General features: G+C 40.7%; 1 protein-coding gene across 2 annotated transcripts in view; it reads right to left on the minus strand.

Moving 5' to 3' along the window:
* Window positions 1–3,902: 3,902 nt before the first annotated feature.
* LOC309817732 (neuroligin-4, X-linked) overlaps window positions 3,903–24,357 on the minus strand; it is a gene marked incomplete at both ends in the record, with an annotated part of 264,379 nt that continues 243,924 nt past the window's right edge. For both annotated transcript variants that reach the window (XM_082647005.1, XM_082647004.1), the window contains 3 exons: window positions 3,903–4,752; window positions 14,015–14,804; window positions 18,424–18,609. In XM_082647005.1, the coding sequence (XP_082503131.1) occupies window positions 3,903–4,752; window positions 14,015–14,804; window positions 18,424–18,609 (1,826 nt within the window). The remainder of the gene's footprint in view (window positions 4,753–14,014; window positions 14,805–18,423; window positions 18,610–24,357) is intronic.

Below are 24,357 nucleotides of genomic sequence, written 5' to 3' on the forward strand. Positions count from 1 at the left end.
TATAACTCGTATACACTAGAATTATAATACGTATATATAACATGATATATATACATATCTGCAATATATGTGTAATATAAAATGTATGTTTTAAATATATAAAATATATATTACATATTATATCACACATATGGTATGATATTATATTATTTTATATACAAATGTATATGTTTCATATAGTATAGCTATTATATATGTATATAAATATAAAAATATAATTATACTTTATAATTTATATTTATTAAAATTCAATTGTAAATACACAATATATTAAAATATTTATTTGTATGTAATATATAAATGTGTATGTATATGTGTATATATGTGTGTATGTATATATCCTGTGTATGTCACATTCAGCAAACGACCTGAGCCCAACATGTAAAAAAAAATTCAGAGTTCGAATACAGCAGTCACAGTCTTTGCTGTTTTCCTTTACCTGATAATTAGCTAATATTATCATGACATTCATGAACTTGAGTTAGAAATTTTTGCTGCATCCTTCATTGGCGAAGAGATTGGGCTCTGAACACACGATCTTCCTTTGAATCTGAGTTCTGCTGCTGCCTTGTAGCTTAATGTTTCTGATCCTCAACATCTTCAGTTCTAAAATAGAAGTAATACAGGTGCCTGCCCCTTAGGGCTATCGTGACTGTTAAGATAAGGAATGACCAGGTGCATGTGAGGACTGGACAAGTTAGGTCGCATCGGTATGGTAGTAATTTTCTGCCTCTCCAGTTGTATTCAAATGAATTTCTCGCTGTCAGAGATTTACTCAAATAAGGCTACTAGAAAGATTTAAGGCATGACAACAAACACAACTCAAAACCCAGCAACATAAGAAGCAGCAGTGGCTTCCATTTCAGGAAACATCCTCTTGTTATGAGTTTCACCAACCAGAGTGTCTTTCTCCAATGTCAGGCCAGAAGAAAATCCCTAGCGGGGACACAAAACCTGTTCATGAGGACGAACCACAAGAAACTGATCTATTACCAACTGAGTGTGCCGTTTATCATCTACGTCAGATGTATCGCTTAGTTTTTAAAGTGAAAAAGACATCTAAAGAAGGAAAAATAAATAAATAGGATAGGCCACCTACAAAAAAAGAATGGACGCGTAATTATTTGCACAAAGCATTAGAAAATACTGTGATATTTTATTATTAAAAATGCTGCTGAAAAGTTTATACATATGTGTCCAGCCATATATATCTTCTATCATTACTTAAGGCAAAATCAAAAACAAAATCGCAAAATAATAATCCAAGAAACCATTAAACCCTGCGTGCCAGTGAAGGTCAAGAATAAAAGCCTAGGAAAGTTTTTTTCTAACTTATGTCTTTTTTTTCTTTTTTTTCCTCTTTTTTATAGATAGCAAGTATATTTTATTCTCATAGAACTCTATGAAGATTCTATAACTTCTTTCCATGTAGAAATATCATTTAAGGTGTATTAAATTGCTTTTGATCATAATCCTTTGTAAAAGCTAAAGTTATTCACTTAACAAGAACTCTTTTTTTTTTTTCCTTATCCAAATGTCACAAGCCTGATACATTACTGTGCATATTGCTAGCAGAAGACAATTGGAAATACTAAACAAATACTGGAATTCACATTACAAACATACCGGACCCACATTGGTGCCAAGCATCACGTCCTTTGTAGTTTCCTGGAGAGCCTATTCGTCGTAGCTTAGCTGGGGTAATACACAGCTTGCAGAAATGGCCTGACAATAGCTTTCAAAAATGATGAACAAAAATCGTACCCATGACACCTCTAGCTGCACGAGTGATGTTTCACTCTTTGCAAAGTTGGGGTTATATTTCACATATGTATACACAGAGAATCACTCTTAAATTTAAACCAAGATGAACAACAGAATTTATTGGACGATCTGTATGCATTCTTAAAAGAACTCTCTTTTTCTAGCGGGGCCATTTTCAAACACTTTGATAGACATTGCTACAGTTTTAGTTCAGGGGTTCAATAAGCAAAGATTATACAAAGAGACAAGGAATTTGGACTATCTTTGTGGAGAATGTCCACCTTGGCAAAGACATATAGTGCTGGGTTTCCATGAGAACCATGCCCAGAGACATCTTCAAATATCTTTGGCTACTATTTCCTGGTGTCGCAATAACTTTTGAAAGACAAAACATAAAGTCACCATGGTTATTATTCTTTTTCCTTCCACTTTAGGACACTTGCAAAAGATTCCTTAAGGAAAATTAAAAGGACGATGAGAAAATGACAAAGTGTCAGAGGGACAAACTTCTCATCCCTGTCTCGCCAATTTAAAATGACTGAATATTTCTGTGTGTTATCTTGACAGTGAAGCCATCCTAACTTCCCGGAAAACCCATGCAAAGCACTTTGAATGTTCTATCCTTTTGTTTGTTTTCTCTCTGTAATACTCCTGGATCAGTGACTGATACACAAATCCACAAATGGTAATAGTTTCAGACAAGCATATGTTTTATCCCATAAATGATATAAAAAATAAAAATCCCTGCTTACTGATAAATAAGGGACTTACTGCTTAAACAGAAAGGAAAGACACATGCCCTCTTTCAATCTGATTAGCTAAGCTGAGCAGGTATTTCATCAGCCAAACCCTTCTGCAGCTGCTCGGGAGTACAGAGCTGTATTGACTCAGCAGAGCTTGGCCCTACCAAAGACAAGCTTTCTTTTCCTTTTTGGCAGGACCCTGGGATGGGAAGCAACTCTTCCTCAACAGATTCAAAGAACCAGAACTACAGAACGAGACTTGTATTCTGTTTCTCCCCCGCGGTCACTCTGCATGTGCGTGCGTGTTTCTAATTCAACAAGCTTTAAATAGGCTCCACGCTGGGGATCCATCCTGGGGTTGCAACTTCATGAAGCCTTAACACACAAAAATAAAAGTTTTCCTAAAAATAACGGTCTCCTAAGAATGCTGTCGCATGCACTTTCCAGCCCAAGAAGGGGAGAGAGAGCCTAGTCGAACAGACGGTCTAGGTCCGCTGTGTGAAAATCACATCCTCCTACAAATGAAACACGTTAGAAAACCCCATGTCTGTTGGCCACAAGGAATTAAGAAGAAAATCCTCCTTTGTCCTGGAGGAGACAGAGGTGATATGACTAATGTATATATCGATTTATATACATACAGACCACAATGGAAAGCACAATCTTGCTAAAAGCTCTTTCAAACTGAAAACACCAATAAAAGCTTTTTTTGTTGTTGTTTTTGTTTCTGTTTTTCTCTCGGTGTGTGTTTGTTTAAACGCACGGCTATATACATTTTTTTATTTTTATTTTTACAAAGTTTCTTAAATAGAGTTCAGGCTGGCAAAACATCTCTTTGCACAGAACTCTACGTATGTAACTGCATAGTCAGTTCTTTTATTTTAATAATAAAATTCTACTTTTCCTTCTCTCTGGATTACACCTCCATATGCTGGGTAAAAGCCCATAGATTCTTTCTTCACTTAAGTAGAGCCATCTGTCGTATGGCACAAAAAGAACTTTTATTTATTTATTTCAATTGTAATTAAAAAAAAAAAAAGTGTCCTCGGCCGAGTTTCAGAAGTTTCAGCTTCTGTGGTCACACTGGAAACATCCAGGTCCTTGAAACTTCGATGTCCTAGTTGCACTAAAGTTTGCCGGATGGTGGAGATCTTAAAGCAGTATTGTAACAGCAATGTATACGTTTCACATTTCGTAGGGTCAGAAGTTGATCTCATTGTACTGGGAAATGCCAATGGAAAGGGTCTGCAAGGACACAGTGGCTGCCCTTTTGCTTTTTGTTTTGTTTTGTTTTGTCTTAAGCCAAACATTCCCTGTTTGGAGATGTTGCTTCTTTCTTTCTCTCTTCGATGTGGCTGAGGGGAGGCGCAAAGGGAGGGGAAGAAGACGGCAAAGCTATACTCTAGTGGTTGAATGCCCGTGGGGTAAATTTGTACTGTTTTGTCCTCCACTGAAGGTATTGAACGTGTGCAAAGGCTGCATCCCCGTCAGTGTGTTGGGAATCATAGTGATGGTATTTGGTGTCATAAGTGGGATGTCATCGGGGGACCTGCGCAGCGTGAGGGTGTAGTCTGGAGGGCAGGTGAGCCTCAGCGTGTCGTGAGCCTGCAGGGACTCACACTCGTGATCATGCTCCAGCTGTTTCATCTGCAGGGACATGATCTCTTCGTTCTGGATGTGAGCGATGTCATTTGTGGTATTTCTCTGGGGACTGGGGCGCCTGTGTGTCTCATGGCGCCTCTTGTCCTTCTTATAGTACAGCGCTGCAAACGCCAAGATGTTAAGGAAGAGTAAGGATGCCCCCACGGCAATGGTGACGCTCAACTCAGTGGAATAATCCCGTTTGGTTTCGATGAGGACGGTGGTGTCCTCAGGCCCCGTTTTATGAGGGTCCTTGGAGTGTTTGGGGTTGTTGGCGGGAGTGATCGCCGGGCGTTTGGTCGTGGGCCATATCTTGGCAGGAGATCGCCGAGTTCCGTAGGGAAAGGAGGTCATGTCCGGAGGAGGAACCTTTGTGGTTGTGGACACATACTGGAATATCTCATTCAGGTTGTGCAAGTGAGGCACGAGTTCCAACCAGAAAGCCACTTTTGTGGCTCGGTAATGGTCCCTCACTCTGGGTTTCAAGCCAATATGCAGATAGAGCTGGTCTTTGGGGTTATACTTGGACCAGGCCACTTCCTCAAAGCGATTGGGTTTTGTGTGAATGAACTTGGTGTCCTGAGGAACGGGCTGATTAGGATCACTGGGGACAGAAGGGAGAAAAAAAGAGAAAGGTCACACTCTTCCACATTTCCCAAGTAAATTTTAATCAAATACAATGAAATTACAATCAGATAATCTCATGTGTTTATTGATATGCACAAAGTACTCAAGTAGCAACAAATACATGGTGTTTTAATCCCGACGCACTACCATTTTGCCTTTTCTTTAAAATCCCCTTACCTTTATTTTAAAAATAATTCCTGATGGCAGTATGATAGCATTTTCATAACACTCCTACATTTTTTAAATGCATCCAATTATCTTCCATGATAAAGAAGGAAACCAAAAATGTGTCTTGCATTTCAAGTTGTTTAACTACTTTTGAGTCAGAAATCTCAACCAGGGTGATTTGCCCCCAAGAGGGCATCTGGTAACATCTGGAGATGTTTTTCGGTTGTTATAAGTGAAGGGTGGTGCCATGAATGGGTAGATGCCAGGGTGACTGTTAAATATGCTCCAGGGCACAGGACAGCCCCTCCACAGCAGAGAAGTACCTGGTCCCAGGTGTCAGTAGTATTGAGGCTGAGAAATCCTGAGTTAGAGGCTATGGTCCAAAATTTGTGCCATTCTCTTTCTTCCTCAAGAATTGCTTCTTAGGTAAATGAATAGATACTGTGGTTACAACTAAAATGTATGTTAAAAATCAAATAAAAACTGGCTTTTGTAATTACAAGATGTTAATAAATAGAATTATGCATCAATTGTTCGCTCTCTCTCAGAAGGAGAAATATGTATGTACTTGGAAACCTTCTGAAGACTGAGTCACGTAAAGATCACACAACATTCCGTTGATTTAAGAAGTTTGGTCAGACGGTGCTTTTAGATATGCAGAGTTAAGGATTTTAGGAAAAGTACCACACGATGCAAGAAATTGAGGGGTTTTTTATAGATTTCAAGTGCGCATGGCAACTATGAACCTAAGAAGTCTCCTATGATTTACATAAGTGGACACAGGCAGAAGGAGAATCACCAAAATGGAAAGATTCTCCACAAAACATGGTACTTGAGACATCTTTGCAACTAACTCTTTTAAGATAACAAACAACCTCCCCCCGCCCCGCAAAGATATCATATTCTCATTTCTTCCATTTTTTTTAGGCTTGGTAAAGTGAGCTGTAAAACAGTTTTCATCTTAATGTGTACTGGTTTGGAAAATTTGAGATCATGCATGATATAATGCCACCTAGTTGACACTGAACATTCAGACATGATGTGCAGACCCAGTTTGCTTAGATCTATTGCTCCAGGTGCTCTAACTTCTATCTTCCAGGTAACACTTTTATGAAGCTGCCTTCAGCCACTGCCTGTTTGCTCATGAATCAGAAGGCTGGGGAATCAGAAGGTCCCACTGGAAGACCTAAAGGCTACAGACATTCCCAAGTAGCGTGCAGGATGCGAACGATGCACTTGACCAACAGATGCATCTGCCAAAGGAAGGACTTTAGCCCTCAGCCTGAGGCTGTCAAAATCATTTCCATACATCAAGTTCTGCATCTCTCCCTCTTTACAAGCTGTGAAATCTTGAGCAAATCCTTAAGCCTCTCTTAGCCTCATCTTCCTCATCTATAAAGTGGATAAGAATACTGGGATGGAAAGGAAGTGAGAAAGGTTAAATAATAACTACAATATTCCTGGCATGTAGTGAGAGCTCAATAAATAGTATCCCTCTCTGCAATGCATAAATTAGAATACCTACAAATTGCTAGCAAGAGAGGACTATAAATAACATACTGTATACAGCCACAGAATATACCTAATACTATACATTCTACTTAGTATATGCTACATAAACATATACTGTATACCAGTATACATGGTACACTAATATACTAGATACAGTGTATGCTGCATAACAATATACTGTATATATGGTACACTGTGAATTATATATAGTATATACTGTCTGTGTACATCATAGCATACATGGTACAGTATATACTGTATATAGTATATGCTATATCAAAGTATACTACACACTGTGTATAGTATATACCACTGTATACCACAGTATATATGGTACACTGTATACTGTATATAGTATACATTGTATAAAAGTATACTATGTATTTCATAGCATATATGGTACACTATATACTGTATGTAGTATATGCTGTATCAAAGTATACTGTATACCAGTATACATGGTACACTAATATAGTGTATGCTGCATGACAATATACTGTGTATATGGTACACTGTTAATTATATATAGTATATACTGTTTAAAAGTATACTGTGTACATCATAGCATACATGGTACAGTATATACTGTATATAGTATATGCTATATCAAAGTATACTATACACTGTGTATAGTATATACCACTGTATACCACAGTATATATGGTACACTGTATACTGTATATAGTATACACTGTATAAAAGTGTACTATGTATATCATAGCATACATGGTACACTATATACTGTATATAGTATACGCTGTATCAAAGTATACTGTATACCACAGTGCATACGTTATATTATACACTGGGTACAGTATATACTGTATAAAAGTATACTGTATACAACAGTACATGCTGCATACTATATACACACACAGACATATATATATATAGATGCATAGGTATATATATGATCGTAGATATGATTACATATGTGGTATGCAGGACAAAGAAATTTTACCACATAACTGAGTACACACTAACTGCTGTGCTCTTATTAGTGAGATGATAAAATATAAAAAATTGTAGGTCTTAATACTATGAGCTTTCTTATTTATGTGTTCATTTATAAACATGTATATACTTTAAAATAATCTGCTTTTAATTCATTTTTATATTCTTACATGTTTTCAAAAACTGTTGGATTTAATATAGCACCTCATGTTTTTTTATTTGAGTCTTCTGAAATGCATTGTTGGAAAATTCCTATTTAACTGGAATCTGTCATGGAGAAATTTGTCATCGATTTTTATTTATCGTTTATTTATCGTTCTAAAAGCAACGAAAGGGAGCGAGGATTCCTACTATGTTTGCATTGATCTGATTTCACGGAATTGGGTCTTTTAGTTGTACTGACCTTTTACTGAAGAGAGGGCATCTAGGAAAGAGAGTGTCTTTTCATGTAGGATATTTGTCGATTTTTTTTATGGAATTCGGTGTACATTTGAAAGGTAAGGAAACACATTTATTTTGTTCTCAGAGAATAGAGGATTTTGAAAATCCGGTAAGTATGCTTTAGGCCGATACAACCTATCAAAGTTCTGGGAGATGCACAGTCAGAAGCCTGAAACCAAGATAAACTCACGGCGCTTATGAAGGCTCATCATTTCCCCTTGTCAAACACCCCAAAGACAGTAAGATCTCTATGTGGGATACCACTGCCTTGTTGTTTAGACTTTGCTTCAGCACATGGCGTCTTCTAATTCCCATGAGTAAAGTTCAAGATGATAATGATTAAGGAGAGAATGAAACAGACACACCTTCTTTCTCTAGTAAAAACCTCAACACCTACCCATACTCCTCGTCACCTAAACATACATTTTCACCTGTCATATTTCATTTGCGATATCGTCTTAGAAGTGGAGGGTTAAATGCGTCTTCAAGGTCTTGTGGTTCATCTTATTTGTGAGAGATGGGTAACACGATTCCTTTAAAAATACCAGTGAACCCTCTGATATGCTCCTTTGGATGGTATAAGGTTTTCCTTACCCCTAAAACAATGTCGTGGTTGACCATTTGTCCCTAGACCTCTAAGAAGAAAACTACCCCCTGCACCAAGAAGTATGTGTTCAGTCCGTCCTATACAACCGGTAGAGATGTTCCTTCACTGAGCTTAAAATACTTTGGGGCAATAAACGTCACTTTCAAAACCAGGCTTTGACTGCAACTCTATCTAACCCATCTTTCCTGTCTGTTTCCTGATTTTTTGCAAAGATTGAGCAAAAGTTGAAATATAAATCAATCACAAGATATGAGCAAAATCAAAAGTAGAGATGGAATCTGAAAACCAATGAAAAATACGTCGTCCCACCCACTCGACCTATACAACTGTATTTCGACATATTGCAATATGTATGTTGCTCTTCTTACATAATATATATTGGCTTATCGGCCAACAGCCTTCCCATCTCTGAATTCTAAGAGCCTCCGAGGACTTCCATACATAATGGTGAAGGTACTGTTCACAGCCATATCTTCTGTAGAGACCCTAATTCAACCCATTTTATCCACCTCTCCTCACACAGAACCCAAATTGCATTGGTCTTTGATCAATGGGCACCTGATTTCTACTGAGTGGCCAGGACCAACGCCTTCCCACCTATTCCCAAAGAGGCTGGATGTGACAAAGAGTTTAAATCTGTGTAATCATTCATAAACCTTGGGATTAGTTTGAATTTTTCCCAGACATAACTTCTCCTTTATCAAAACTCTCCAAGTAGCCTTATTTCTAGCCTAATACTTAATGTCCTGGCTTCACTGTCCTTTCCCAGCGCTGTTTTGGGTTAGTCTTCTCATCTGGATTATTGAAACAGTCTCCTAGCAACGTCCTTCCATCCTTCTATCCTTCCTTCCTTCCTTCCATGCCTACCACACACACCATCCCCACATTATGTTTTCTCTGCTTAACAACAACAAAAACTTTGCATACCAGATATATCTACACTTAAGCCTACATGTAAGGTCAGAACCGTTAGCTTTGGTCATACAAAAAGAAGCCCCAGTGTTCACCTCATCTCAGCAAACGTATGAATAGTCAGGATCATCGGGGAGGGGCAGCAGATGTGAAGTTCCACCCAGCGATCACGGCAAAGCATGTTCTGACACAACATAATCCTTTCTTCTCAGCCATGTGTTGTGATTAGACGTACGACAGGATATTCTTATAACCAAACTCCTGTCTCTGTAGTGCTTACAGGGAGCAGTGGATGGCGCTCAAGTGTATTCCATCATATTCTGTGGGTCACTGCCTGAGTATGGGTTCTGGAGAACAGAGTTAAGCATCTCACCTCACACTGTGACATCAGGGATGGTTTATCCTATGCTCTTCCCTTGCTGGCATCAAATAAGGTATGAGACCCTTAATGACATGAGAGATGGTTTACTCCCATGCTGTTCCATTACCGGCACCATACTGCCTCATTCTCCTCAGCTGGACCACTTTGGCAGCCCCCTAGGGACAAAGAAATCCTCCACCACACAGGGCTGATCATGCCACTACCCTGTTTAAAATCAATCAATGAATAACTAGCAACCACCTCATGAGCCATATCATCTATTGGCGAACACCTAAATCACTAGACTTTGCTCAATCCCCCATTTTCTGTTAAAGCACAAGCTACTGAGATGTGATCCTCCTGACTTACGTTTGAAATGGCACACTGCATTGCAGGTTAGGGGAGGTTCTGAGTAACTTCCTTAAAAGATGATTTGAGGGCTTCCCTGGCGGCGCAGTCTTTAAGAATCTGCCTGCCAATGCAGGGGACACGGGTTTGAGCCCTGGTCCGGGAAGATCCCACATGCCGCGGAGCAACTAAACCCGTGAGCCACAACTACTGAGCCCGCGCACTAGAACCCGCGAGCCACAACTACTGAGCCCACGTGCCACAATTACCAAAGCCCATGCGCCTAGAGCCCGTGCTCTGCAACAAGAGAAGCCACCGCAATGAGAAGCCCGTGCACTGCAACGAAGAGTAGCCCCTGCTTGCCGCAACTAGAGAAAGCCCGCGTGGAGCAACAAAGACCTAACATGGCCAAAAATAAATAAAATTAATTAAAAAAAAAGAAAAAAGAAGATTTGAGTCATTCCAACGACCTTTCTAATGTGTTGTGAAAACTCATTGCCTTAATATCCCCAAGTACGATTTCAGCTATGCTCCACATGGACCACAGAAATAAAAATAGCTCCTGCTTGGATAAAATCCAGATTCTTCAGACTGACATCCGAGGCCATCCATTAGCGATATCCTGTTCCCACAGCGAGATCTCTACCTGGACTCTGGTCGGATGACGGCTACTCCTCCAAGCCAAGTCCTTATTCCTTCCCCATCCGCTACTTGAGCGTCTTTATGAAATCCAAAAGTACCCTAAACACGCACCACTAGTGGCCACAGGAGTATACTGGGCCAGGGACTAAGCCCAGGCTATCTGACATCTCCACCACTGTGTTCCCCAAATGAGGGGCGTGAACCACAGGCAGTAAGCGAAGTGATTTTAGGAATATAGAGTTATGGAATTAAAAGGCACTCAACATCTTAAAAACCATTTTAAAGAACACTCAACATTTTCAATCCTCACTTAGTCGTTGACAGGTCCTGGTGACCTATAGGTTTGGTGCTAGCATTTCTCTACCATCTCATGACATTAATTTCCTTTAATTTTTCTTTGTTTTTTTTTTTTTTTTTTAACAACAAGAGAAAATCCATCTCAGAGCCTTTGGCAGGCAAGCACAGCTAATGAGAATTTAATGGCTTTATTTGGATTTTGTAGTTTTCTTTAATGGTTCAGTTAAATTGATGATGAATGATCCTAGCTTTCCATTTAAGAAAATCATATAAAATTGATTCCCAAAACACATGAGAGAAAAAGAAAGTAGATGGCTTTAACAAAAGTAAGTCATGATCTGTGTTTAGATGTTATGGAATTAATGATGGGTTTGGATGGTGATGTAGTCGATAGGCATGGCCATGGTGTGGGAAACGCTCCTGTGAGTGTTTTTGCTTCAAAAGAAGGCAACACTTTGCAAGGGCAGGCATTACCTATCTGAGTTCTATGACACAATTGGGCATTGGTCCTGCCTTTAAAAGGGGTTATGCATTGAACTGTTTCCCTCTCAAATTAAGATACACTGAAGTCCTAACACCCAGGACCTCACAGTGTGATCTTATTGGAAATAGGGTCATTGCAGATGTAGTCAGTCAAGTTAAGATGAGGTTGTAGTGGAATTCCCTGGTGGTCCAGTGGTTAGGACTCTGTGCTTCCACTGCAGGGGGCACTGGTTCGATCCCTGGTTGGGGAACTAAGATCCCGCAAGCCGCACGGCCCGGCCAAAAAATAAAAATTAAAAAAAAAAAAGATGAGGTCATACTGGAGCAGGATGGACTCTTAAACCAATATGATTGGTGCCCTTATAAGAAGATGGTCAAAATAAAAAAGAACAAAATAATGCCATTTGCAGCAACATGGATGCAACTAGAGATTATCATACTAGGTAGAATAAGTCAGAAAGAGAAAGACAAATACCATATGATATCACTTATGTGTGGAATCTAAAATATGACACAAATGAACTTACCTGCAAAACAGAAACAGAGTCACAGACAGAGAGAACAGACTTGTAGTTGCCAAGGGGGAGGGGAGTGGGGGAGGGATGGATTGGGAGTTTGGGATTAGCAGATGCAAACTACTATACATAGGATGGATAAACAATAAGGACCTACTGTACAGCACAGGGAACTATACTCAACATCCTGTGATAAACCATTATGGAAAAGAATATGAAAAAGAATGTATATGTGTCTATAACTGAATCACTTCACTGTAGAGCAGAAATTAACACAAGATTGTAAATGAACTATACTTCAATAAAGATAAAAAAGAAGAAGATGGCCATATAAAGACAGACGTGCTGGGAGAGTGCCACGGTATGACAGATACAGAGCTTGGAGAGATGCAGCTACAAGTCAGGCAACACCAAACATTGCCAGCAAAGCACCAGGAGCTATGAAGCAGCATGGAAACATTCCCCTATGGGTGTCAGAGAGAACTCAGCCCTGCGGACACCTGCATGGTGGACTTCTAGCCTCCAGAACTGAGAAATACACTTTTGTTGTTTTAAGCTACATCATTTTTGGTACTTTGTTGCAGCAGCCCTAGGAATCTAATAAACAGGGGTTACTTAAAAACACTTGCTGACTTAACCTCAATCACCTCCTTGTCGAAAAAAGAACCTTTTGGGGACAGACAAGCATCTCTCCCCGGCACGGCTGTACTGTCTCCGTTTCCCACTGTTTTTCTTAGGTCAACCTTGTAAGATGGGACAGTCCAAAGTGCGTATTGGTACAACATGTTTTCCACTCAAGAAATGTGCCACACTTTTCCTAAGACTGCAAAACCATGAAACCACTTCCCACCAGAGTATCTGGAATCATTGTAAAGAATGATACCTGCTGACCCCCTACACATCCCCGGCATCCCCACTTCCTCTCATGAGAGCTACAAGAGGCTCAGGCACTGCAGGGCTGCTGCAGTATGGGGGGGCCTAATTCCACCCCCCAGCGGCCCACAGGAAGATTCTCCATCCTCCAGAGCCGGGAGGACCTTCACTGTAAATTCGGTACGAGAAGCTCAAGGTTAATGACAGAAGCGCAGGCAGGTAGAACAGAATGCTACCTCATTAATTTCCGCAATTAGGTTATTCGACAAGAGCAAATGAAAAGATGCTCTGATATGTGTAGCTCCTTAAGATGCTGGGGAGTCTTTTCTTCCGTTGTCTGCAGAGAATCTGCTCAGTGGAATACGGGTGGACCCTGTTATACATGTAACGCTTGTATACTTCCTACTTTATTTAGCCAATGAGATTTCTATATGTGTCTATAGATAGATATACAGCTAAATATACACACATGTATGAAATTTATATTAATGAAATAAACACGTGTCAATATTTATATATAAACAAAATAAATATATTTTGTGTGCCTATGTATATATAGAAAATCAATCTCACAACAATGGAGAAATCCTATGCATGTACATAGATACACATGCACATATATATCTTACACACACACACACACGGGATTTCTCTACAGTTATGAGATTAGGAGTTATTACCTGTGCATATACATATAGAATATATATACTATATACACATACAGTATTTCTATATATTTATTATGAGATTTATTTCATTCCTTGCTATGCATTCCATGTGGCACTTGTATTTTGATAACCCTATTATCTACCAGACAAGACAAGGTCCTACCTAGATTTGAAACTCCAGATCAGTTGCCCATAGAATAGGCAAATATATCTAAATCTGACCCCAGTAGCAAGTGTAGAATTTTCAATATGCATCTAGCGCCTCAGCGAAAATCTGACTTGATAGAAAACAATTCAGGGGTAGAGAAAAAAGGAGGTCTCCCTAGACGCTGGGGGGAAAAATGACTACTTCTGTTACTGTGTGCGGATGCCTGCACACCGCAGTCTAGCCGGTCGTGGAAACCACACTTACACGGAGGAACCAGACAAACAATACCCGGATGGGGAGAAGAACATACCCGGTTTTGGCGAAGTTCGTCCAGTACGTCATGACCACCGCGCTGAGCATGACATCATTCTTGGAGAAGTTGCAGCTGAAGAGCTCGGTAGGGCCAATCATGGGGATCCCAAAGACATAGGGGACTTCGTCGCCGTGGGCTGAGTCCGCCCAGCTGGGCTTCATCTCGCTTTGGCAGTGGTGGTAGAAGGCGTAGAAGTAGGTGGGTGAGCCGTACTGTGCGTGCAGGTCCGCGGTGGCCACGGCGGGGGCCACCCACTGGTGGTCGGTGAACAGAGCCACCAAGGTTTTCCGCCGCGTCTCGGGGTTCTCCTTATCTGCCCAGTCCGTGTACATGAACTTGATGGTCTCCCGCAAGGTGTCCTTCCCCTCCGGGTAGCCGTAAAGGTTGTCCACGAAGTTGGACACCAAGAAGTCAAAATCGTTGGGCGTCACACCATCCTCGTTATCCACGACGCCGTCCACGAACTTCAGCCCCTCCCCCTGGTTGACCCCGAGCATGATGTCATAGTTAAGGAATTCCCCCTGCTCCATCAGGATCTGAGGGTCGTCGGGGATGACATCCCCGTCAATGACGGGCCCGAAGGAGATGTGGTACGTGGCCGGGGTGATGGTCTGCTGAATGAGCTCTTTGTAGTTCTTATTCCGAAGGCATTCCACCATATCCGTGGTATCCAGCATGTTGCAGCCGACTTTATCTGCCAATATCCGAGTGTACTTGGCAGGCTGGTAGTTCACGGCCCAGCTGGACAGGGCGGTCCCGCTCTGGATGATGGCCTTCTGGAAGAGACCTGCAGGTGCAAAATTGTGGACATGCAAATGAAAACCCGCAGGACAGAAAAGCAGCTTTTACTCGGCAAAGAAGGCTCTGATTGTCTCTCGGGCATGTGAATTTCTGGATACTGCAGCATTCAGCGCACTCGGCATCTCTTCCTCTCATTTCTATCTCGTCTTCCCCCTCCCCCACCTGCTGGACAGTGGTCTTATAGGATGCTCTCAGACACACACACGCACACACACACACACACACACAGAGTTTAGAAAACGAAACTGCGTTTACACTTTAGCTGCAGTGCTAAAAACATACAACCTCTTTCTCCTTCCCCAATTTTGTGTAATATTAGTGTCTCCATCCCCAGAATGCGTAAATGAAGAGTCTCAGAGTCATCACAACCCCCCAGCCTCTAAAAATATGCTTTGTGGCCATAAGAGGTCAAAGGCTGTTTCCTCTTACTGGCAAAACCAGGTACCACTTTATTAGAGGGGGAAGAGCCACTGAAATCGGTTTCAGAGTATAAATTCTGGAATGCATTTTTATTTCCATGCTCCATAGACCGAAGGTGCTAAAAACATGCAATTAAAATGAATTCATTAAATTAGCTATTCCTAAAGAAATCTTCCCTTGCATGCCCCGCTAAAATGTATCTTTTTTTCCAAAAAAAATCATTAATTTCAAAGTTGCATGCACTCAAAGCCCAGACTTTTGTACAATTCGTTCTGCCACATTTTAAACGTGCCTGCTTGGTGAGAAACTGGGAAAATCTTGGGCTGTTTTATGAGTAAAATTCTGTGTAGCTTAAAATTTCCTATCTGATCAGTCTAGTATGTGGATGTCCAGAAGTAAACAAAAGTCTATTTTTAACTGCTCCAGTATGAGACGGAAGGCCATAAGATCATGGTGTTCTATTGCTTATCTCTTCCTGCCGCTTCCTTGAACTCCAGCATGATCTAGCTCTGACGCCTCGTAAGTCACTGGGAGAATAAAAGCATTCAGCGGGGAGTCCAGAAATCCGTGCCCTGTCGATGTTTAAGGCCATACATCGGGATGGGGATGAAGGAAACATGACTGCAATCAGGAGGATGGGATTCTAAAGACTAGAGGATTGCCTGCCGATGACACGCAAGAATGAGCTGCTTAAAACGATCTGGCTTTGCCCGACACGTCATCTAGCTCCCTTGGGGCCAATTTCCCAATGTTTACCATTCCGTTGGAAACGTGCGAGTACTGACTTGTGTGTCTGGCTCTCAAGGTGAATGTTTTAAAGCACCTTAAGGAAATGATGTCCATATTGGATCTATTAAAAGATTCATAAATGAAGACAACCAGAATTAGAAAAATGTTGCTGGAAGTTACACATTTTCTCTCTGTGTCGTAACTGTTGGCCGTGACTGAGGTAGCCATGTATGTGTGTGTGTGTGTGTGTGTGTGTGTGTGTGTGTGTGTGTGTGTGTGTGTGTGTGTGTGTGTGTGTGTATGCGCGTGTGTGTGTGTATGTATGTTTTGGTAGGCACGTAATACAACCTGGGATAAAACTTGAAAAATTAAAGAAAAAGTCACCTATAATTCATACTATAAAATAGGAGATACTTTAATATCTTTAGTATCATTCCTTCTCGGTGCTTTCCCTCCCTTTGGTCTGTTGTGTATAACTGTGTCCCATATCTGCATAGTATACTGATGTCATAATTAAGGAACTCCCCCCTGCTCCATCAGGATCTGAGAGTTGCTTGGAATGGCATCCCTGTCCATGACGGGCTCAAAAGGGAATGTGGTACCCGGCCAAGGTGATGGTTTGCTGAATGAGCTCTTCATATCATGCCTCCCAGGTTAATGCATATCTTAAGCACAATTCTTAAAACAAATTATTGTTCCTTCGAGTAAATGCACGTGTCATTAACAATGTTCTTGTCTTTCTGGTCTTGTAACTTTTCCTTTCATTCTTTGCTATGAGAATGCTGTGGTAGAAAACTCCATGAAAACACCTTTTTCCCATGTGTATGTTGACTTCATTAAGTTATACCACGACAAGCGAAATTCCTAAGGCCAACAGTCTGGGTGTGTTCATTAATTCTTGATTCTATTGCTGGGTTGATTTTAGAGAGCTACTTTGCAGAGATGATGCAAAGCACCACCATATTCATTTCTGATCTACTGATTTAAGGAATTAACACTCTTCCCCCATTAGTTTTGGCTGACATGTGTTTGATTACTGCTAGAGTTGGTCCTGACTATTGTAAATGGAGAATCATGATTATATCCATTGAGAAATGGGAAAATACAGGTATTTTCTAAAACGCTATAGGAATCGTTATCACTAATGATCTAATTTACTCGCTTTTTCCTTTTTTAATAAAGGGTTAATACAAACATAAGCTTTTCATTCTACCTCTCCTCAGCCATTACGAAATAAAGAATCAAGAAATTCACACTTCACAAGACTTAAAAATCGTCAATCATATGTTGCTAATGAAGCAATCAGAAAGAGTCAGCAACTTGTCCACATAGTGTAGGAAGAGAGGAAAAAGATGGGATGCTGTCATACGGCACGATGATACTTCCTTTTTTTTTTTTTTAACATGTTTAGGGTACTTTAAAGAAAGATAATATAAGACTCTTTAAAGAAAACTAATTCCTTTAAAGTTTCAGGTGCTTTTCATAAAAATGGTTCAAATAGATGTGGTAAATCCTTAAACCAACCAATGACACAGAAGGGAACATAACACGACCTTGACGATTTAGACTGTTATTATGAATATTCACTTGTACTTGCCAAAGTGCCCCAGGGCTGCATTTTCTTGTTTTGTTTTTATTTTTGTTCCATTTTTGAAGGCAGAGCCAGGAAGTTATTAAGGTGCCTCCAGGCCCACTGCCCCCAATTTCTGTTGATTTTTCTTTTAAAAATCTCTCATCTGATATTGCTGGGAACCTCCATCACCAATGGACCAGAGGGCATCAACCTGAATTAGTTTGCATCAAAGACGTGACTTTATAACCATATGGCTACAAGCTTTGTTGATCACGAAATCTAAAAATCTGTAACCACCGTCCACATACTGATTCCCTTTCCTATTTCTTCTCCCAAGATGAAAATTGTAGTTAATAAAATTTAAAGTTGTCCAAATAAACTGAGACAGGCCAAAGCAGGGTGTAGGCATTTCTACAGAAGTCATTTGCCTCCAATTATTGTAAGCAACGCTCTTTGCCAGAAGTCTAAGTGAGAAAACTATATCGTTAGGATAGTTAATGATACTGTATTGCGTACTTAAAAGTGGCTAGGAGAGGAGATCTTAAAATTCTCATCAGAAGGAAAAAAATTTGTAACTCAATGGTGACAGGTGTTCACTGGACTTCCCGTGGTGACTGTTTTGCACTGTATACCAATAGCGAATCCTTATGTTGTACACCTGAAACTAATCGAATGGTGTATGTCAATCATACCTCAATTAAAAAAAATCAGAAAGCAAGCTGAGTTAAGAGAAGAGCATGAGCACGCATGTCATTGGGGGGATTTTCTGTGGAGGTTTCAATAGAGACTATGGCCACCCTGTATGCGCCTTGAATAAGAATTCAATATGGGTTCATTTCTGGGTCCCAGGGTTCCCTGTGCACTGTGGGGATGCTTTTCTTACCTTCTGAATAGTGAGACAAGGTCAAGAGGCTGACACAAGAAGCACCCGCGCCGGAGCCGAAGATGGTCACTCTCTTGGGATCCCCACCGAAGGCCCCGACATTCTCCTCAATCCAACGTAATGCTTGGATCTGATCCAGGAGCCCGTAGTTGCCTTTGGCCGCCTGGTCGCCGGTACTTAAAAACCCTGCGAAAGAACACAAGATATTTGGGGTTGTCACCTACAAAATATACGTCAACATCGCTGCTATCTGGAAAGACGTTCCACGGTTTACCTTGTTCATTCTTTACTTTTCCTTCCTATAAATGAGAAGCAACAGTGTAGCACCTTTTCCATGGCAGAAAGGAGTATATTATGTAAATAAGAGTTACAATGGTTTTTGTTTCTTCTGACACTATAATAAAGTGTCTCATCTGGGGGTTTGTATGGGGTTAACATATAAGGTGAAATGAATCTAAAATATTTACAATACACGACAATATCAGAAACCTATACACTTTACTAGATTTAAGTTATCACTCCTGTGTCTATGTTGGTTTTCCTTGGGAAAACAAAAAAGACTCCTAAAAGAAGTTTTTCAGGGCAAAACAGTGTGTGTGTTGGCATCTGTGTATAAGACTGTGTGCACTGTATATAAAACCAGTATAGGTTTGCTTTTCCCCATTGAATTCCTCAATAATATTTTCATTTAACTCCTTTTAATGCTTAAATTTCAAAGTAAATTATACCCATCATGTCATGCCACACTTAAATCGTTTAGGATGCATCTCTATTTTTCTATATAAGGAAGATATCACAGTTACATGCAGAAACTTATAATTCTTTAATTTCAGCCAAAAGCCAGTGCATATTCAAATCTCCCCAACTGTCCCCGAAATAGCATGGGCTGGTACATTTCATTTTAAAAAATAGGAGGATTCTGTAAATTAAGCAATTAGATCTCACTCAAGGCATCAGATTCTAAATTCTTCCTTTTTCCAAAGCTGCAAATAAGGCAATACGGGCATTTAATTGTGGCAAAGTGATCGGTTTTCGAAATCTATCTCATTCCCTGTTCCTCTCACACTGCAAAAAGATCTTGACCTGGAAATTCTGTTTTCCTCTGATGTTTGAAGGCATTTGTGTGGAAGAGACACTCTCCCACTCAGATTCAAAACTATGAATATTTTATAAAGCATCCTCCAAGCTTAAATACTTGCACAAACTTTAACCCAACTTTATGTCCAAATCTGTCTTGAATAAGCCTTCTGGGGAAAAAAAAAGTCATAAAAAGTTGTGTTTTTTTTCCCCCCACTTCCCATTCCTGCGTGCCCCTACACCAGATCCCCAATTATGATATTTTTCCTTTCTGCACCATGACTTTATTCCAAGGGTCATGACGTTCACCCGTTTCAACGAATGCTTATTCAATCACCATGGAAAGCAGCCGCGGTGTTACTATGAAGACAGACTGATCCAAGCCCTAAAATAACAGAAATGGGAACCGATGCCTTCAAACACATCCCTGAGCAAAGCTGACAGCAATTCAAGAGGCCCTCGGAGTACCAGCTTCTCAAAACCTAAAGCAAAATCATAAAGGATGAGATCTTACACCTACTGAGGAGAATGAGGCTTCCCTTCCAGAGCCTGCCTGAGCACCTGTGGGAAACGGGGGATGGGAGCCAGGAGGGGATTAGAAATGGTCTGGTTCAAAAGAAAGCGGCCAGAAGGGTGATTGCTGCTGTTATGCTAAAATCACAATAATCGGGACTCACAATGGCCTAGCCCTACAGGTAGATGCAAGATGACAACGGCCAGGTTGTACACTTAGGGCACATCGCACAAACCCACTCCCCTCCTAGGTTCCTGGGGATGGATGTGAGATTAGCTATGATGAGAGGCGGTGTTCAGATGTTTCCAGGCCCTCCTTGTTTAATGAGCAATTACTAATTAGTGTTTCATGCCCGTGAATGTTATGCGGCCTCCACACTCATCCCTCTTACGTTTTACATTCTTTCTCATAAAATGAATCACGCCCTGCTTGGGAGAAAAGCCTCTTTCACCCAACTTTATGGACGGAACGGGCTTATAATGGCAGCCTGGGTGCCGTGTAAGAACCGTAAGACAAGCCTCTCTTCCCGCATTCAGGAAAGAGGTGGTTCATTTCTAAAGGCTCCAGGAATTTTCTGGCAGAACTGTTCTGTTTTTAACTCATCCCTCCTCTGCCCACCTCCCTCCTACTCTCTGCTCTCACGGAATGACCTAGTCGCTTACTGTTTATGGGGAGGATTTGCAACAGATGGTAAGTCGCGAGGCTTTATGAAATCAGAGCCCCTCCGTCCCCAGGAATACATGACTTGTAAAACCTCTCCAACGGCGGGCTCATTAATCTTCCGTACCCTGGCAAATCTGACTTCTCCTAAGAGCAGCCCATGGAAAGCCTTGATCTTGGCAATTCTGCTCGCCTTTCAAAAGTCCTGAGGGAAACAGCTCTCCATGTGTCTCTGAACTTGAGCAAAGGAACGTGGGTTTTTTGGAAGCTGGTGTTTCCATAGCGTCTGCCGTGGAATCTTCATTTATTGCAACATCCAGGTATTGCTTTTTTTTTTTTTTTTTTGGTTCTTTTTAAAAATTGAAATGACAAGCAGGTCAGAGTCCCCACTGCAGGGACAGAATGAATGCAAGTCATTTTATGTTCCCTATGACAGCATATTCCTTTCCATTTCTGACTGTCAAAACACGGTGTTCGATATAACCCAGACAGAGGATGTGTGTGGGTTTCCTAGCGTGGGACTGTATGAACAACAACATGATAGCAGCGCATCAACTGGGAAACAAACACACACATTACCAAACATCGAGCATCCGCAGAAGTCAGTTTCCCAGATGAGCAGATAACTTTCTTTGACTGGCTGACGCCAGTGATTTTAAACAAACAGCTCCTTTCATGGACAAACATTCTTGGACCCCAAATCCTCTCAGCATTTCAGCTGACGAAACATTGGTTTTTGAGATTTACTGTCTCCGAACTGAAGCTTGTAAAGCAGTAAGCCGTTACCACTCCCCACACACAACTGAACAACGAAAGAGACGCACAAAGGAGACCATTTGAATTCACACAGATTAATGACGAGATTGATGCTGAGTTTCATTCAAAGTAGTGGAAGGAACAAAATACACACACAAATACACGGGATGTGCTGAGTGGCTGTGCGGTTATTTTAAAACTTGGTTCATGGAAAAGATGCTTAAAAACCCCAAATCCCATTTCCCACCTGCAGGTTGAATGAAATGAATATAACGTACACTGTATTTGGTCTTAATATTGCTCTAGAATAGAAAGTTTCAGGGTTTTAACATAGCTAAACATGATCTAAATGGTTCTCGTTCATCTGAATTGCAGGGGATTAGGGGAATGATTCCGGGCCACGTGGTTTTCCGTCCACTTCAGGTCAACAGTGAGAAACCCAGAGGGGTCAGATGTGCCTGGATTTTGGTTCGTTTTAACATGACTTTAACGCCACAAAGGACTTTATCTCTTAGGAAATAATTCATTACATAAGCACAGTAGGCATTTTTTTTGATGACCATTACACAGACGATAATTACTAAGTGAATATAGAAAAATATCTTTTATGTTTTCAGGGTATGTATTCACCTGTAATTCGCAGAATTAATCTAGGGTCTCAGCTATATTTCTAAAAGAATTCTATGTATGCGTGCATATATATGTATACGTTTGCATAATGACCTATTTTGATTATTTGGTTCCTTTGCAGTAGCAGGAGCATTTGCAAAATACAGCCAATCGCTAGCCTTTATTATATCAGAATCCCTCCCTCATACTTTTATATATATGTGTGCAGACATATATATACACACACACACACACACACATATATATATACATACACACATATATATGTGTGTGTGTATTTGAGTGTGCGTGTGTATTTGAGAGAGTGTGTGTGTGTCTATTCGTACACACAATATTTAAGTTAATGGAGTAAAAGCAAATGTTTAAATGAAATTGTTTCAATGAGAAGAGACAGGATTTACTATAGGTCACACAAATGAGCCCAAACAGAAATCTGTGTCATGAGAATTACAGCAGAGGCAGAAATGTGAAAAACAGGCCAATAAATGCACGTCTATATTCTTGGATGTTTACAGGAAATTACTCCCTGGGTACGTTTATTACAAGGTGAAAGGGAAGTTTTCTTATTGGAAAACCATTTATGACTTAACAAAAGGGCACAGATTCTAAAGGATAGGATGAGAGGGAAGGGGGGGTATACATTCAAACTCTGCAGGCGTGATAGGCAAAGCTAATTGAAATTGTGTCTGTTTTTAGTTTTCATCCTACTTAAAAATGACACGAGTCATAACTGATGCTGCTTCTATGGTATCTCATCATCAGCTCAGTATCACACAGAGCTATCTCCAATGTCAGCAGAATAAATCGAACATGCTTATGAAGGACCCATGATTTCTACAGCATAGGTTTCCAAACCTGGGGCCCATGATGTTATTAGTGGGATTCCCTGCGCTGTTTTCATAAAGTATATTCTATCCCCACAGAATGATTTAGAATGAGGCTGCACAGAGGTCTTAAAGTACTTTAGTTGAAATTATATGGATTCATAGAACTAAAACCAGTTAGATTCTGGAAACAAAATACAAAGTGATAAACAGTCTGTTTATTACACAACGCCAATGAAAAGGTGAAGATAATTGGTAAACGTGTTTCATGATGATGAAAATTTGGCAACAGCCAGTCTGGAACCAAACCCCCTTTGAACCAACTTTAGATTCTTTTTGGTTCAAAACCTCATCCTTGGGGCTCCCCTGGTGGCGCAGTGGTTGAGAGTCCGCCTGCTGATGCAAGGGACACGGGTTCATGCCGCGGTCCGGGAGGATCCCACATGCCGCGGAGCGGCTGGGCCCGTGAGCCATGGCCGCTGAGTCTGCGCGTCCGGAGCCTGTGCTCCGCAACGGGAGAGGCCACAGTGGTGAGACGCCCGTGTACCACAAAAAAAACAAAATAATAATAATAAAAAAATAACCTGATCCTTGATCATTTCTCCGGATTTGTTGATGACTCAAGCTCTATCGGCTCCCAGATCCTTTTGGTTTGATTTCTTGAATAGCTCACATATCTCATCACTCCTGGGATTCTGCACCCGCAGTGTCCGAGATAAGAGCTCCAGTTCATTGCCTCAACCTTGCTGCTTCCAGTGCACTTCTACAGTATCAATCTAATCATGGCGCTCCCCAACACATACAAATTGACAAAACTCATGAAAATGGAAATCTGAACCCCTTTGACCCACCAGTTCTATTTCCATAAATGCTTTTTCTATAAAACATCTCTATCTGGAGGTACAGAAATAAGTCATGCAAGGATCTACAAAAAGAAATAGTCATGTAGGAATCCAATCAATTCTCATTGATTATAATTTTGAAAATAAGGATGACAGGAATCTCAACGTCCATGAATAGGAGATCTGTTGCAGGAATTCTGTTGGCTGAATCCATATAACGGGAGGCTCTTTGTGTGTATAAAATGATACAGAGTATTTAAATGTGTAAACACAGAACCACATCCGAGTTCTCTTCACAGAAAACCGTGAGTTGCTGAATACTGGGTCTTATGATCCGATTTTTATGAACATCATCAAATGGGTGTGTGAAATACAAACTCCGAAAGGAAATCAAGCAGTTCGTAGCATTTCTCTATAGGAAGGCGGCTACAGGTGATTTTCACACTTAATTTTAAATATGTGTGCTTTTTCTTCCAACTTGTAACTGCTTTTTAGCAATCACACACACACACACACACACACACACACACACACACACACACACACACACACACACACACACACACACACACACAGCAAGCTTGTTTTAAAGTCAAATGCATTAGTGGGATATCCAGGGCCATTCCCTGTG

The sequence above is a fragment of the Grampus griseus genome (assembly GCF_964374135.1).
Source record: "Grampus griseus genome assembly, chromosome: Y".
Lineage (NCBI taxonomy): Eukaryota > Metazoa > Chordata > Mammalia > Artiodactyla > Delphinidae > Grampus > Grampus griseus.